This window comes from Oncorhynchus nerka, linkage group LG15 (assembly GCF_034236695.1).
Source record: "Oncorhynchus nerka isolate Pitt River linkage group LG15, Oner_Uvic_2.0, whole genome shotgun sequence".
NCBI lineage: Eukaryota > Metazoa > Chordata > Actinopteri > Salmoniformes > Salmonidae > Oncorhynchus > Oncorhynchus nerka.
The window spans coordinates 31130037-31146274 of record NC_088410.1 but is presented as its reverse complement, the minus strand read 5'-3'; the positions used below and the strand labels follow the sequence as shown (position 1 = coordinate 31146274).

At 44.4% G+C, this 16238-nt stretch overlaps 1 protein-coding gene across 1 annotated transcript in view; it reads right to left on the bottom strand.

The window, feature by feature from the left end:
* The window catches only part of LOC115142428 (VPS10 domain-containing receptor SorCS3-like), a 55994-nt gene that overhangs the window by 27182 nt on the left and 12574 nt on the right, over positions 1 to 16238 (bottom strand). Inside the window, 6 exon segments of the mRNA XM_029681876.2 lie at positions 1437 to 1554; positions 2056 to 2163; positions 3802 to 3893; positions 4309 to 4385; positions 5229 to 5331; positions 15310 to 15456. Coding sequence (XP_029537736.2) covers positions 1437 to 1554; positions 2056 to 2163; positions 3802 to 3893; positions 4309 to 4385; positions 5229 to 5331; positions 15310 to 15456 — 645 coding nt within the window.

Sequence of the window (16238 nt, the reverse complement as noted above, 5' to 3'; positions counted from 1 at the left end):
TAGTACATTTTGATTTAGGCTGTATAAAATGAAATAAAATAAATGAAATAGAAACACGAGTTTGACTAGTCTGTGGTTTGAGGATCATGAGGTGAGCTACAGTATGCATGCCTAGTTTGTTAATTTAGCCCAGCAGATGCTCTTATACTCCCATGCCCTAATCACAGTCTACACAAATCTATTTTGCAGCAACAATATCTGTCACTCCCTGATCTGTTTCACCTGTCCTTGTGCTTGTCTCCACCCCCTCCAGGTGTCGCCCACCTTCCCCAGTTATCCTCTGGTTATTTATACCTAAGTTTTCTGTCTGTCTGTGCCAGTTCATCTTGTTTGTTCAAGCCTACCAGCATTTTGTCTCAGCTCCTGTTATTCCCAAGTCTCTCTTTTTCTCATCCTCCTGGTTTTTGACCCTTGTCTGTCCTGACCCTGTACGCGCCCGCCTGACCACTGCCTGTCTCTGACCCTGAGCCTGCCTGCCGTCCTGTACCTTGGCCTCTACTCTGGATTATCGACCCCTGCCTGCCTTGACCTGTCGTCTGCCTGCCCCTGTTGTTACAATGAACATTGTTCCCTCACACAGTCTGCACTTAGGTCTTACCAAGATTCCTGATAATATCATGGAATGAAATAGAAAATGATTGTTTCCCAAAATATATGTATTTTTTTGCTGTGTTAAACAACTAACGGCTTTTTCTCAAATGAATTGATGATCATGTACTTCAGTTGTAACTGGTTCTGTTGTGCTCAATTTTGACAGTTGATAGACAACTTTAGCACTGTTGCAGACATGGACTATCCTCTGTTTTTAACAATAGCCTGTAGAGAAATCAAAACATCTGTGGTGCTGCAGCATGCGCTCATTCGCTGTCATGCTCTATTTTACTATTTAAAAAGACCTTAATCATCTCCAGTCATGTAAAAGTATGTAGAATTGCATGAAATGTGTTAATAAAAAGGTTTTTTTGGGGGAAAGCAAATAAGTTGATAGATTCATTCAGTGCTTTTGTTAATTTAATTGATATATTTTCACCACTACCCTTGTCCGCGGTAGTCTTTGAACGCACAACTTTCTAGCTACTTTGCCATCTAATAAAATGAAGAACGGTTTCTAAAACTGCAATACAAAGGCTCTGTTCTGTCCTATGAGTGATGTTAAATGGTTGTCATGTTCTCTGCTGTCCACTTTATGTTTTTATTATTATTTTGGGTATAGGGGAGGGCCTCGTTTTTTATTTTTACCATTAAGGGAGGGTCAGGTAAAAATATATTTTACTGAAGGAAGGGCCATCCATTTTCATTTCAGAGAGGTCTGATTTTCTCCAGGTATTGTCATTATAAATAATGTACAGTCCCTAACTACCATGTAAATTCATTGTTATTTGGTAACAAGGTCACATATTGATAAGTTGGACCGACTCCTGTTTAAGAGCTCTTACCTTGTTGTGAAGGTGCCACGTCTGATAGTCTCCTTCTGTACATTTCCTGTTGAAGATGGACTTGTAGTCTATCTTGATAAGCTGCCACTCAGACCTATGGCTGAAATGTCCAAAAAACCTTGAGAAACCAAAGGATGGATACACAAGTTAATATAACTCGACAAGGGTTTTCAGCGCTTCAAGTTTTCACCAATTACGTTAAGTCTATGAGTAATTACATTTTCATAGTTAAATATGTCAATCAAATGTGGAAATCAGTCCTAAGCTAACAAACTGACAACCCTTATGAATCAAATATTTTCTCCCATTTAAACGTCTGTTAATAAAGACGAGACATCAGCATTCGTTGAATTAAAATTCCTCCCCATCCCCTCATATCTTCCCTCCAAGAGGAACAGGGTTCCCAAGAGAACGAGAAGGAGACAAATTCATCTCACCCATCTCATCCCCTTCACCAAAAGGAACAGAGTCCCAAAGCAATGGAAGACAGAAAAATTAAATCCCTCCTTTTCTCCATCTCTCTAAGACTTCCTACAGAGGGCAAAAGAATGCCATCCCCCGTCTATAGATCATTCATCACTGCGCGTCTTCCCTCGATTACTCTATTGTCCCGACTCACGTCATGATCTGGTTCTCTGTCCCGGCCTCCACCAGCATCCCGTCCACAAACAGAGGCACCAAGGAGAAGCTGTGTCTGGTCCACTGCCGCCCCTCATCAAAACTGATCCTGTAACAGAGTCACAACACAATAACACATTGAATGAATCACAAATGGCATCCAGGGCCTATAGGGCTCTGGTCTATAGTACTGAAGCCTACTAGGAAAAAGGGTGTCATTTGTAATGCAACCATTCACATCTCAGACTGGCAGTAACAACAAGGCCCATATTCGTAATTCTGACTTGGAGTGCTGATCTAGGATCAATTTGACCTTTTAGATCATAAGGAATGAGATTATACAGACCGGTGGGATCTGATCCTGAATCAGTATAGCTACCCTGAATACGAGCCCTGATGCTCTCAATTACAGTGTGTCAACTGGGTTCATGGAAGATCATTGGAGTGAGTCGTCTCCATAGACAGTCAGCCGCTGAATCTCAGGTTGGGTCTAATTGACTACAGTTAACAAACGTTCTGTTGAATAGAAGAAGAAGAAAACAACAGAACTGTGTTTGACTATCAAAGCGTGGAGGTATAACAACTTGAAGAGAAAACAACAACGTCATAGGTCTTGAGTTTACTTACAGTCTACAGTGAAGTGATGTAGAAGAAAAAACACAACACACAAAACAAAACAGAATAGAACTGTTTCATGTTCTAACGACTACAAAACAGGTGTGGGGAGACAAATAAAAAAATAAAAAAAGAGATTGGGCAACTTTCATCCTCCAGGCCTCTTCTCTATTGATTCTGACATCTCATCAACATCACTTCAGATGTGAGAACACTGGAGTACTGTGTGTGACAAGGTTGGGAACAACACTCAACAACGCACAGTCTTGCTCTAAGATGCAAGAAGCAGCAGCCCGCTTGTTGCAGCTTCCATCTAAACCTCCGTCAGTCAGCATGCCTTCATCTGGCTGTAAACTCAGACAACAGACAAAGCATTTATACGCCTCTATTAGGAGGATACCAGGGTCAGGAAATGTTACACTAGCTGGGAGGAGAGCGAGAGGACAGAGACACAGAGAGAGACAGAGAGAGATAGAGAGAGAGAGAGGGGGGATTGGTTCCTACAGCGCTTGCCTGGGTTCAAATAGCATTTGCCATCTTTCAAATACTTTAGCTGCCCGTTACCTGGCCTAATGGTTCCAATGAAATTGGCCCAAAAGTGCAAACCCCATCCGTCTGAGACAATTAAATGTTTCAATTAAATGCTGAAAGAAAACAATACTATTTGAAACCTGGTTTGATATGAGGGCTTCTACTGTGTTCCTTTCCTCCAATGGTGCACTTAAATCATCTAGGAGACACAACCAGGCAGGAAGGAATCCTGCACACCTTGGTGCTAAAAGTACCTTCTAAATGTTTTTCTAAAGTGATATAAGAATAGAGATGTGGTTTCAGTTGTGTTGGTCTAAACTGACGCAAAACGTGGGTGCTCCAATTTACAATAGAATGGTCAGTCTTAAAAGTACTAACAGGGGGACTTGGTGAAGAAAAACACTTTCCCCCAATTTAGTTTTTTTGACAGCATGTTTGTATCTTTATTGCATATTTGTGTGCTTTGCAAGTTGTTCAAACCTTGAATACTGCCTTTAATCATATATAAATTTAAAAAGTTCTCTTGACATCAATAGAAGTACCAACATGTTATAGCAACCAGTTTACAGAGATACAAACACTGAATTAGATTTAAACCTACTGTAAATGTCTAGTGGGGACTGTTGGTTGTTTCACAGCGACAAGGGCCCCTCCTTTATCCAGAAACCAGACGTTGTGTTCCTCCTCGAATATCTGAAAGAGGACACACAGGCAATTCAATATAATATATGATTTACATACAGTTACCTTGTACACATCTAGCTGAATACTGAGTCTCAAAACACCTTTTGATCAAAAGGCAGAGACAGCAGTACAAAATACTTATTCTCCAAACTACAATATTCAAATATAGGGTAGCCTAGTGGTTAGAGTGTTGGACTAGTAACCGAAAGGTTGCAAGTTCAAATCCCCGAGCTGACAAGGTACAAATCTGTCGTTCTGCCCCTGAACAGGCAGTTAACCCACTGTTCCTAGGCCGTCATTGAAAATAAGAATGTGTTCTTAACTGACTTGACTAGTAAAATAAAGGTAACAAATAAATAAAAATATTAGAATGCCTTAGAAGAGAATACCTTAGCTTTTACCCCCAAATTCAGCCTAAACTCACCTGTCTCCAGTTGTTACCAGCATCAGATGAGATGAACATTCCAACGTTATTGTACGACAGGTCAGACCCAATATTCCCTGTGATAAAAATGCAACAAAGCATTAGTTAAATATTCAAATGATGCTGAAAATGTGAAGATGGTGTCAATTACAATGAAGAATAGATGCAGAGCAGAGAAGAACAACCATTCATGCTTAGATGGATGTTGCTCAGTTTTTCTTAAGCAATGATGTAACATGTTAATCTCTGAGCATATCTCTCCACTTTGTTGATGCCTTGTGATATCTCCCATCAACTGTTCAGTGTCAGGCGTGAGTTTTGAGCTGCATCGTGTTTGTCAGGGTCACCAAACATAATATGTTGTGTCCTCGGTCTGCACTGGCCCACTTAAATAAACCGGGTGACTTTGTATCACCAAAATGTCAGTAAGGACAACATCAAAAGTGCTATAGTGTGTCTCTGGACAGATTCAGTACATTTATACAGGCTCCCAGTGGCTTAGGGATCTCACAGATTCAGTAAGAGATTAGAGTTTCATGGAGGGGACAAACTATTGTTTTGGTGACAGAGCAAATATTGTTTGAGGACAGAGATGAAGAAAGCAGATTCATGGATGTAGGCCATTTTTGTGGTTTTTGCTAAGATACAATATTTTCCCACACAGTTGCAGATGAGTTGTTTATAGCAGGGCTTGCATATTCCTATCAGTAATGTTAGGGATTGGATAGCCATCATAATATTCACAATCAAATGCAATTTTAGAACTGACCTGGAAAGGATAGACAGCTATTCTCCTTTTGTACCATTACCTAAATTGAACAGATGTCTCTCTATTCAGCCAAATACATTTTCACATAAGTGGACAATAAGGTAATCTAATCTAATGTTATCTATCAAATGTTCGTTCTGTATTCTCTCACCTGTGGCCACTATGATTCCCGGTGCTGAGGCCTTGGTTGATATGCTGCCTGACAGGTAGGGGTTTTCAGACGTCTGCAGTTGGAGATGGAGCGAACAGAAGGGCTGAGAAATGACAGACAGTCCATTATATTTGACGGAGCCATTATACACTGGTCAATCAAATCCCCAGTGTTACATAGAACACTACAGAGTTGATCTTTAAAAGGTACACAAAGCATGTGCTTTTGATTTCAAGAGAAGGTCCTTTAGATAAGGAAAAGAAAAGCTGCCATGCGGTCTTTATTAAGCTTTCATCTCAGAAAGCCTGAAGATAGAGCTTAATAGAATCTTTTTGAATTCTGAAGTCTTCCAGTGAGTTACATTAACACCAAATTCTAATAGCAACGCTAACATAGGCAGTCAACTATACAACAAACTCTATTTGGTTAACAAAACATGAATCAAACTAAACACAAGTAAGACAATTCCCACAGCCTCACTCTGAAAAAAAACGTACTGCCTCTCCATAGTTTATCTTAATTGTCGTTATCAGTCATTAATACAGGGAGGGACTTGACATAAAATCATTAAGTCGAGGGAGAGAGAAGGAGAGAGAAGGAGAGAGAGGGAGAGAGAAGGAGAGAGCTGGAGAGAGAGGGAGAGAGAGAGAAGGAGAGAGAAGGAGAGAGAAGGAGAGAGAGGGAGAGAGAGGGAGAGAGAGGGAGAGAGGGAGAGAGAGGGAGAGAGAGGGAGAGAGAGGGAGAGAGAGGGAGAGAGAAGGAGAGAGAGGAGAGAGAAGGAGAGAGAGGGAGAGAGAAGGAGAGAGAGGGAGAGAGAGAGAAGGAGAGAGAGGGAGAGAGAGGGAGAGAGAGGGAGAGAGAGGGAGAGAGAGGGAGAGAGAAGGAGAGAGGGAGAGAGAGGGAGAGAGAGGGAGAGAGAAGGAGAGAGAGGGAGAGAGAAGGAGAGAGAGGGAGAGAGAAGGAGAGAGAGGGAGAGAGAAGGAGAGAGAAGGAGAGAGAAGGAGAGAGAGGGAGAGAGAGGGAGAGAGAGGGAGAGAGAAGGAGACGGCTGCATGTGAGCGCTCACATTTGTCAACATGTTTTTTACAAAAAAAGATCGATTTGGAGTTACACAAACGTGGATTATTTCTCAGGGACCTATACAGGATGCTACCCTCCACAGCATAACCTTCACTCCAGATGCAAAACTCCAAACCTACAACCTAATTTTGGACAACATTTCCTGGAAGGATTATTACAACCAATGATTCATCTTTCCAAGCTGTACAGAGAGTGCCCTGGCAAACAAACAGCAGAGACCATCTGCCCTGGGACTGAGACGGACCAGAAACAACTTCAATGAGCACTGAGGTGTGAAGTGAGAGGTGTCAAAGCCTTTAAGCCCAATAAATGTCAGGAGTCTCACAGGTTATCCCACCTACATCCAGATGCCTTTGAAGCCCCCTCCCGCTGTTCAGAGATCATCCACTGGTATTTTCTACAAGAAATCTGCCTCCAGAAATGAAGGCTTCTCCCAAGTGGGTGTGACATCTACTCCCACTACCTGCTGCACTGCTGCCTGGATTCTACCTGGCGATCTGTTCGCCGTCTGCCCTGGCCTGTCTCCCCTGTCTGGTACAGGTACCCCCACCTCACACGTACTGTTGGGGCAAATGACTCTGAACTTACAATGGCTAGCCCCAAGTTGTTATATTTTTTTTCTTGTGCATTTAGCTATTTTTCTATTTGCCTCATGACTCCTCCTGCATGCTTTGTTGACTGTGAACTTTCTTGTTTGCCCAACCGTGGGACAGACTATGTTTGTTCCCACACTCAGGACTCTGACTCTCTATTGGTTACACAGACTTTTGGCCTCTTGTCCTCTTCTGACCACCTCTCGTCGGCTTTCTATTCATGTTACCTGATTGAAATTGCTGTACAATATGTTCTTAGAATCAAGGGCATATACAGTGCCTTGCGAAAGTATTCGGCCCCCTTGAACTTTTCGACCTTTTGCCACATTTCAGGCTTCAAACATAAAGATATAAAACTGTATTTTTTTGTGAAGAATCAACAACAAGTGGGACACAATCATGAAGTGGAACGTCCCTCTAAACTTTCAGCTCATACAAGGAGAAGACTGATCAGAGATGCAGCCAAGAGGCCCATGATCACTCTGGATGAACTGCAGAGATCTACAGCTGAGGTGGGAGACTCTGTCCATAGGACAACAATTAGTCGTATATTGCACAAATCTGGCCTTTATGGAAGAGTGGCAAGAAGAAAGCCATTTGTTAAAGATATCCATAAAAAGTGTTGTTTAAAGTTTGCCACAAGCCACCTGGGAGACACACCAAACATGTGGAAGAAGGTGCTCTGGTCAGATGAAACCAAAATTGAACTTTTTGGCAACAATGCAAAACGTTATGTTTGGCGTAAAAGCAACACAGCTCATCACCCTGAACACACCATCCCCACTGTCAAACATGGTGGTGGCAGCATCATGGTTTGGGCCTGCTTTTCTTCAGCAGGGACAGGGAAGATGGTTAAAATTGATGGGAAGATGGATGGAGCCAAATACAGGACCATTCTGGAAGAAAACCTGATGGAGTCTGCAAAAGACCTGAGACTGGGACGGAGATTTGTCTTCCAACAAGACAATGATCCAAAACATAAAGCAAAATCTACAATGGAATGGTTCAAAAATAAACATATCCAGGTGTTAGAATGGCCAAGTCAAAGTCCAGACCTGAATCCAATCGAGAATCTGTGGAAAGAACTGAAAACTGCTGTTCACAAATGCTCTCCATCCAACTTCACTGAGCTCGAGCTATTTTGCGAGGAGGAATGGGGAAAAATGTCAGTCTCTCGATGTGCAAAACTGATAGAGACATACCCCAAGCGACTTACAGCTGTAATCGCAGCAAAAGGTGGCGCTACAAAGTATTAACTTAAGGGGGCACTTCTATTTCCGGGTTGGAGCGAGCCGGTCGCATCCGCGCTTCGGTCTGCAGGTTGTATAACTTTTTCATTACATTTCATTATAGTACAACGGTCTGATTTGTCTAATCTTAGCAATTTCTTCTTAGCTAGCTACATAGTCGTAGTTGTATCAAAGATAATTGCGTAATTATCGTATTTCGTCGTCTCCTATCTGCCCAACACGTTCACCGTCTACCGTAGCACTGTAGTAACTATCACACTCAACTGAACGACTTGATTAGTGTAGTGTTAGCTAGCTACATAGTTGTCTTTGCTGTCTTCGTATCCAAGATAATTGTGTAGTTAGAGTGTGTAGTCTTAGAGTGATTATCTTAATTTACCGAGGTTAGCTAGCCAGCTATTTTGTCGTCCTTAACGTAGGAGACACTCCTAGCTAGCCAATAGCCAGCCAACGTCTACTGAATAGAACTTTCGCATTCCGGTCGCATTCCGCTTCGCTCCACAGGTAGTATCATATTTTCATTTCATTTCATTACAGTCCCAACGGTGTGATTTGTTTGATCGTAGCTAGCTACATAGCCGTCTTTGTTTCAAAGATAATTGTGTAGTCTAGAGCGATTTTCTAGGTTAGCTAGCCAGCTATTGTCGTTCTCCTAACGCAACGTAACGTAACCAACACTGCTAGCTAGCCAGCTTGCCCCCGAAAAGCAGCATTGTAGAAACTTCACACTCAACGGAACGACTTGATTAGGGTAGTGTCAACAACGCAGCTAGCCTACCTCAGCAGTACTGTATCATTTTAATCATTTTAGTCAATTAGATTCTTGTTACGTAAGCTTAACTTTCTGAACATTCGAGACGTGTAGTCCACTTGTCATTCCAATCTCCTCTGCATTAGCGTAGCCTCTTCTCTAGCCTGTCAAATATGTGTCTGTCTATCCCTGTTCTCTCCTCTCTGCACAGACCATACAAACGCTCCACACCGCATGGCCGCGGCCACCCTAATCTGGTGGTCCCAGCGCGCACGACCCACGTGGAGTTCCAGGTCTCCGGTAGCCTCTGGAACTGCCGATCTGCGGCCAACAAGGCAGAGTTCATCTCAGCCTATGCCTCCCTCCAGTCCCTCGACTTCTTGGCTCTGACGGAAACATGGATCACCACAGACAACACCGCTACTCCTACTGCTCTCTCTTCGTCCGCCCACGTGCTCTCGCACACCCCGAGAGCTTCTGGTCAGCGGGGTGGTGGCACCGGGATCCTCATCTCTCCCAAGTGGTCATTCTCTCTTTCTCCCCTTACCCATCTGTCTATCGCCTCCTTTGAATTCCATGCTGTCACAGTTACCAGCCCTTTCAAGCTTAACATCCTTATCATTTATCGCCCTCCAGGTTCCCTCGGAGAGTTCATCAATGAGCTTGATGCCTTGATAAGCTCCTTTCCTGAGGACGGCTCACCTCTCACAGTTCTGGGCGACTTTAACCTCCCCACGTCTACCTTTGACTCATTCCTCTCTGCCTCCTTCTTTCCACTCCTCTCCTCTTTGACCTCACCCTCTCACCTTCCCCCTACTCACAAGGCAGGCAATACGCTCGACCTCATCTTTACTAGATGCTGTTCCTCCACTAACCTCATTGCAACTCCCCTCCAAGTCTCCGACCACTACCTTGTATCCTTTTCCCTCTCGCTCTCATCCAACACTTCCCACACTGCCCCTACTCGGATGGTATCGCGCCGTCCCAACCTTCGCTCTCTCTCCCCGCTACTCTCTCCTCTTCCATCCTATCATCTCTTCCCTCTGCTCAAACCTTCTCCAACCTATCTCCTGATTCTGCCTCCTCAACCCTCCTCTCCTCCCTTTCTGCATCCTTTGACTCTCTATGTCCCCTATCCTCCAGGCCGGCTCGGTCCTCCCCTCCCGCTCCGTGGCTCGACGACTCATTGCGAGCTCACAGAACAGGGCTCCGGGCAGCCGAGCGGAAATGGAGGAAAACTCGCCTCCCTGCGGACCTGGCATCCTTTCACTCCCTCCTCTCTACATTTTCCTCCTCTGTCTCTGCTGCTAAAGCCACTTTCTACCACGCTAAATTCCAAGCATCTGCCTCTAACCCTAGGAAGCTCTTTGCCACCTTCTCCTCCCTCTTGAATCCTCCTCCCCCTCCCCCCCTCCTCCCTCTCTGCAGATGACTTCGTCAACCATTTTGAAAAGAAGGTCGACGACATCCGATCCTCGTTTGCTAAGTCAAACGACACCGCTGGTTCTGCTCACACTGCCCTACCCTGTGCTCTGACCTCTTTCTCCCCTCTCTCTCCAGATGACATCTCGCGTCTTGTGACGGCCGGCCGCCCAACAACCTGCCCGCTTGACCCTATCCCCTCCTCTCTTCTCCAGACCATCTCCGGTGACCTTCTCCCTTACCTCACCTCGCTCATCAACTCATCCCTGACCGCTGGCTACGTCCCTCCCGTCTTCAAGAGAGCGAGAGTTGCACCCCTTCTGAAAAAACCTACACTCGATCCCTCCGATGTCAACAACTACAGACCAGTATCCCTTCTTTCTTTTCTCTCCAAAACTCTTGAACGTGCCGTCCTTGGCCAGCTCTCCCGCTATCTCTCTCAGAATGACCTTCTTGATCCAAATCAGTCAGGTTTCAAGACTAGTCATTCAACTGAGACTGCTCTTCTCTGTATCACGGAGGCGCTCCGCACTGCTAAAGCTAACTCTCTCTCCTCTGCTCTCATCCTTCTAGACCTATCGGCTGCCTTCGATACTGTGAACCATCAGATCCTCCTCTCCACCCTCTCCGAGTTGGGCATCTCCGGCGCGGCCCACGCTTGGATTGCGTCCTACCTGACAGGTCGCTCCTACCAGGTGGCGTGGCGAGAATCCGTCTCCTCACCACGTGCTCTCACCACTGGTGTCCCCCAGGGCTCTGTTCTAGGCCCTCTCCTATTCTCGCTATACACCAAGTCACTTGGCTCTGTCATAACCTCACATGGTCTCTCCTATCATTGCTATGCAGACGACACACAATTAATCTTCTCCTTTACCCCTTCTGACGACCAGGTGGCGAATCGCATCTCTGCATGTCTGGCAGACATATCAGTGTGGATGACGGATCATCACCTCAAGCTGAACCTCGGCAAGACGGAGCTGCTCTTCCTCCCGGGGAAGGACTGCCCGTTCCATGATCTCGCCATCACGGTTGACAACTCCATTGTGTCCTCGTCCCAGAGCGCTAAGAACCTTGGCGTGATCCTGGACAACACCCTGTCGTTCTCAAATAACATCAAGGCGGTGGCCCGTTCCTGTAGGTTCATGCTCTACAACATCCGCAGAGTACGACCCTGCCTCACACAGGAAGCGGCGCAGGTCCTAATCCAGGCACTTGTCATCTCCCGTCTGGATTACTGCAACTCGCTGTTGGCTGGGCTCCCTGCCTGTGCCATTAAACCCTACAACTCATCCAGAACGCCGCAGCCCGTCTGGTGTTCAACCTTCCCAAGTTCTCTCACGTCACCCCGCTCCTCCGCTCTCTCCACTGGCTTCCAGTTGAAGCTCGCATCCGCTACAAGACCATGGTGCTTGCCTACGGAGCTGTGAGGGGAACGGCACCTCAGTACCTCCAGGCTCTGATCAGGCCCTACACCCAAACAAGGGCACTGCGTTCATCCAGCTCTGGCCTGCTCGCCTCCCTACCACTGAGGAAGTACAGTTCCCGCTCAGCCCAGTCAAAACTGTTCGCTGCTCTGGCCCCCCAATGGTGGAACAAACTCCCTCACGACTCCAGGACAGTGGAGTCAATCACCACCTTCCGGAGACACCTGAAACCCCACCTCTTTAAGGAATACCTAGGATAGGATAAAGTAATCCTTCTCACCCCCTCCCCCCTTAAAAGACCTAGATGCACTATTGTAAAGTGGCTGTTCCACTGGATGTCATAAGGTGAAAGCACCAATTTGTAAGTCGCTCTGGATAAGAGCGTCTGCTAAATGACTTAAATGTAAATGTAAAATGGCTGAATAATTTTGCACGCCCAATTTTTCAGTTTTTGATTTGTTAAAAAGTTTGAAATATCCAATAAATGTCGTTCCACTTCATGATTGTGTCCCACTTGTTGTTGATTCTTCACAAAAAAATACAGTTTTATATCTTATGTTTGAAGCCTGAAATGTGGCAAAAGTTCAAAGTTCAAGGGGGCCGAATACTTTCGCAAGGCACTGTACACTTGCTAAAAAAATGTAATAAGCAAGCCTTACTTCATGACCTGACCTGACCTCTGTAAATTGGAATAGAATCAGCTTGATCCCCCTCTGTTGAAGACACTTGGACCTTCATTTTAGATATTTTCAGTGGTATTGTTAACAAACACGCCCCCATAAAGAAAATGACCTGCAGAATAAACCCTCCTCCTCACAGCTGCCTTCTCCCTTATTGCAGATGATGTGGTTGTTACTGACAAGAAGCACATGGCTCTTTAATCACCACTTCATTAAGTCAGGATTCCGATTTGACTCAGCCATGCCTCCCTGCCCGTCCAACATTTCCACATCTCCCACCCCAACTAATGCGACTAGGCCCGATACTCCTTCCTCTTTCTCCCCGGCCCCACCACAAAGTTTCTCCCTGCAGGCTGTCACTGAGTCCAAGGTGCTAAAGGAACTCCTTAAAAACTTGACCCCAAAAACACATCCGAGTCAGATGGTTTAGACCCTTTCTATTTTTATCTTTCTACCTTATAATCGCCAAGCCCATCTCTGACCGTTTTAACCTGTCTCTCCTCTCGCGGGAGGTTCCCATTGCTTGGAAGGCAGCCACAGCGAGTCCTTTATTTAAAGGGGTTGATCAAGCTGATCCTAACTATTTTATGCGTATTTCTATTTTGCCCTGTTTATCAAAAGTGTTGGAAAAACTTGACAATAATCCACTGACTGGCTTTTTTGATGTCTATAGTACTCTCTCGGGTATGCAATCTGGTTTCCGCTCAGGTTATGAATGTGTCACTTGCAACCTTAAAGGTCCTCAATGATGTCACTATTGCCCTTGATTCTAAGCAATGCTGTGCTGCTATTTTTATTGACTTGGACAAAGCTATTGATACGGTAGACTATTCCATTCTTGTGGGCCGGCTAAGGAGTATTGGTGTCTCTGAAGGTCTTTGGCCTGTTTTGCTAACTACCTCTCTCAAGGAGTGCAGTGTATACAGTTAGCTGTCTCAGCCACTGCCTGTCACCAAGGGAGCACACCAATGCTCGATCCTAGGCCCCACGCTCTTCTCAATTTACAATAACAACATAGCTCAGGCAGTAGCAAGCTCTCTCACCCATTTATATGCAGATGATACAGTCTTATGCTCACCTGCCCCCTCACCGGATTTTGTGTGAAACACTAGACAAAAAACCTTTCTTAGTGTCCAACAAGCTTTCTCTAACCTTAATCTTGTTCTGAACACCTCCAAAACGAAGGTCATGTGTTTTTGTTAGAAGGATGCCCCTCTCCCCACAGTTGTGATTACTACCTCTGAGGGTTTAGAGCTTGAGGTAGTCACCTCATACAAGTACTTGAGAGAATATCTCGGCACATATGAAAGCTGCAGGCTAAAGTTAAATCTAGACTTGGTTTCCTCTATCATAATCGCTCCTCTTCACCCCAGCTGCAAAATAACCCTGATTCATATTACCATCCTACCTTTGCTAGATTACGGAGACATAATTTATAGATCGGCAGGTAAGGGTGCTCTCATCAGATTTGCCACCAATGCCCTTTATAGAACACATCACTGCACTCTATACTCCTCTGTAAACTGGTCATCTCTGTATACCCGTCGCAAGACCTACTGGTTGATGCTTATTTATAAAACCCTCTTAGGCCTCACTCCCCCTATCTGAGATATTTACTGCAGCCCTCATCCTCCACATACAACACCCGTTCCGCCAGTCACACTCTGTTAAAGGTCCCCAAAGCACACATATCACTTGTCTTTTCAGTTCGCTGCAGCTAGCGACTGGAACGAGCTGCAACAAACACGCAAACTGGACAGTTTTATCTCAATCTCTTCATTCAAAGAATCAGTCATGGACACTCTTATTGACAGTTGTCGCTGCTTTGTGTGATGGATTGCTGTCTCTACCTTCCTGCCCTTTATGCTGCTGTCTGTGCCCAATAATGTTTGCAACATGTTTTGTGCTGCATCCATGTAGTGCTGCTGCCATGTGTAGCTACCATGTTGTTGTCATGTTGTGTTTCTACCATCCTGTGTTGTCATGTGTTGCTGCCATGCTATATTGTTGTCTTAGGTGTCTCTTTCTGTAGCGTTGTGGTGTCTCTCTTGTCGTGATGTGTGTTTTGTCTTATATATATTTTTTTTTAATGTACCCAGCCCCCGTCATTGTAAATAAGAATTTGTTCTTAACTGACTTTCTTAGTTAAAAAAAAGGTTAAACAAAAAAGAAAGTAATGAAACAAGTCTCAGGGGCCGACAACAAAAGTCAATTATATCTGTTCACAGAACCCCCCCCCCAAAGAAATCTGCTCTTTCATCTTTGCCAATTCATAGTATGACATTGCTGTAAGGACACCAAGGGCAATGGGATTTAACATGGTAATCAAATAGAATCTGTAATTAAAATATCACATAAATGCACAATCGTATTCAACCTGTAGCCCACTCAGCGCACAGCGTGCAGCCCCCACAATTGCCTCCCTTGGCTTTGAAACAGTACGAACACTTACTGCTAATGTCTCACAGTTATTTGTCTACATAGTCATCCTTTACGTGGGATGAAAGGAGAGATAGGGCACCTAAAATAATAAGAACTGTAGATGACAAGGAGTGTGTACACAGTTCATCTTGATATCATAGCTTAAATGTGATTACGTAAAGTAATTCCCTTTCAGTTAAGATGAGTAAGCAAACTCCCTTGAGTGTGTGACGTAACACGACTGTTATCATTGATGTACATAACTTGAAGGGAACTGAACAAATATTCCTAGATTAAAATAAACTGTCATTGGAGATTATCTATTGGGTATGTTTTTTTAAATCTCCTGGACAAGGCTTAATCTGGGTCTAGGAAAGCACATCAAAGAGTTCAGGCAGTCTTAGATCATGTATGATCACCACAACGATGAGCCTTCCCTGTTAGCTTCAGTATAACTCACCAGTATACAGTGGATGTCGTTGCCAGCCAGGTCTGTCGCCGGGGCCTGTAGTAACCGCCAATCACGACCCTTGTTGTAGGTGATGTAGGTCTTCACCTGGTTGTCTAGCCTCCTGTTTGCGATCAGCATGCCTTTGATACCTGCTACCTAGGGAGAAATAGAGAAGAAATTCGAAAACAGACACTAAAACTAGCCAAATCCAACCACCAAAACAGATTACATGATTTTCTTAAATTTATTTTTCAAGCACTAAACAGTACCCAAAATGCCCCCTGACCAACATAGCTACGGGAAGTAGGGGTGTTGAGGGTGCTGCAACAACCCAGAAAAAAAATATATATATACTAATACAAATATATATACTACCCGTCAAAAGCTTTAGAACATGTACTGATTCAAGGGTTTTTCTTTATTTTTTACTATTTTCTACATTGTAGAATAATAGTGAAGGCATCAAAACTATGAAATAACACATATGGAATCACGTAGTAAGAAAAAAAGTGTTAAACAAATAAAATATATTCTTCAAAAAGCCACCATTTGCCTTGATGACAGCTTTGCACAATCTTGGTATTCTCTCAACCAGCTTCACCTGGAATTATTTTCCAACAGTCTTGAAGGAGTTCCCACATATGCTGAGCACTTGTTGGCTGCTTTTCCTTAACGCTGCAGTCCGATTCATCCCAAACCATCTCAATTTGGTTGAGGTTGGGGGATTGTGGACGCAAGGTCATTTGATGCAGCACTCCATCACACTCCTTCTTGGTAAAATAGCTCTTACTCAGCCTGGAGGTGTGCTGGGTCACTGTCCTGTTGAAAAACAAATGATAGTCCCACTAAGCCCAAACCAGATAGGATGGTGTATTGCTGCATGCAATACTGTGGTAGCCATGCTCGTTAAGTGAGCCTTGAATTCTAAATAAATCACA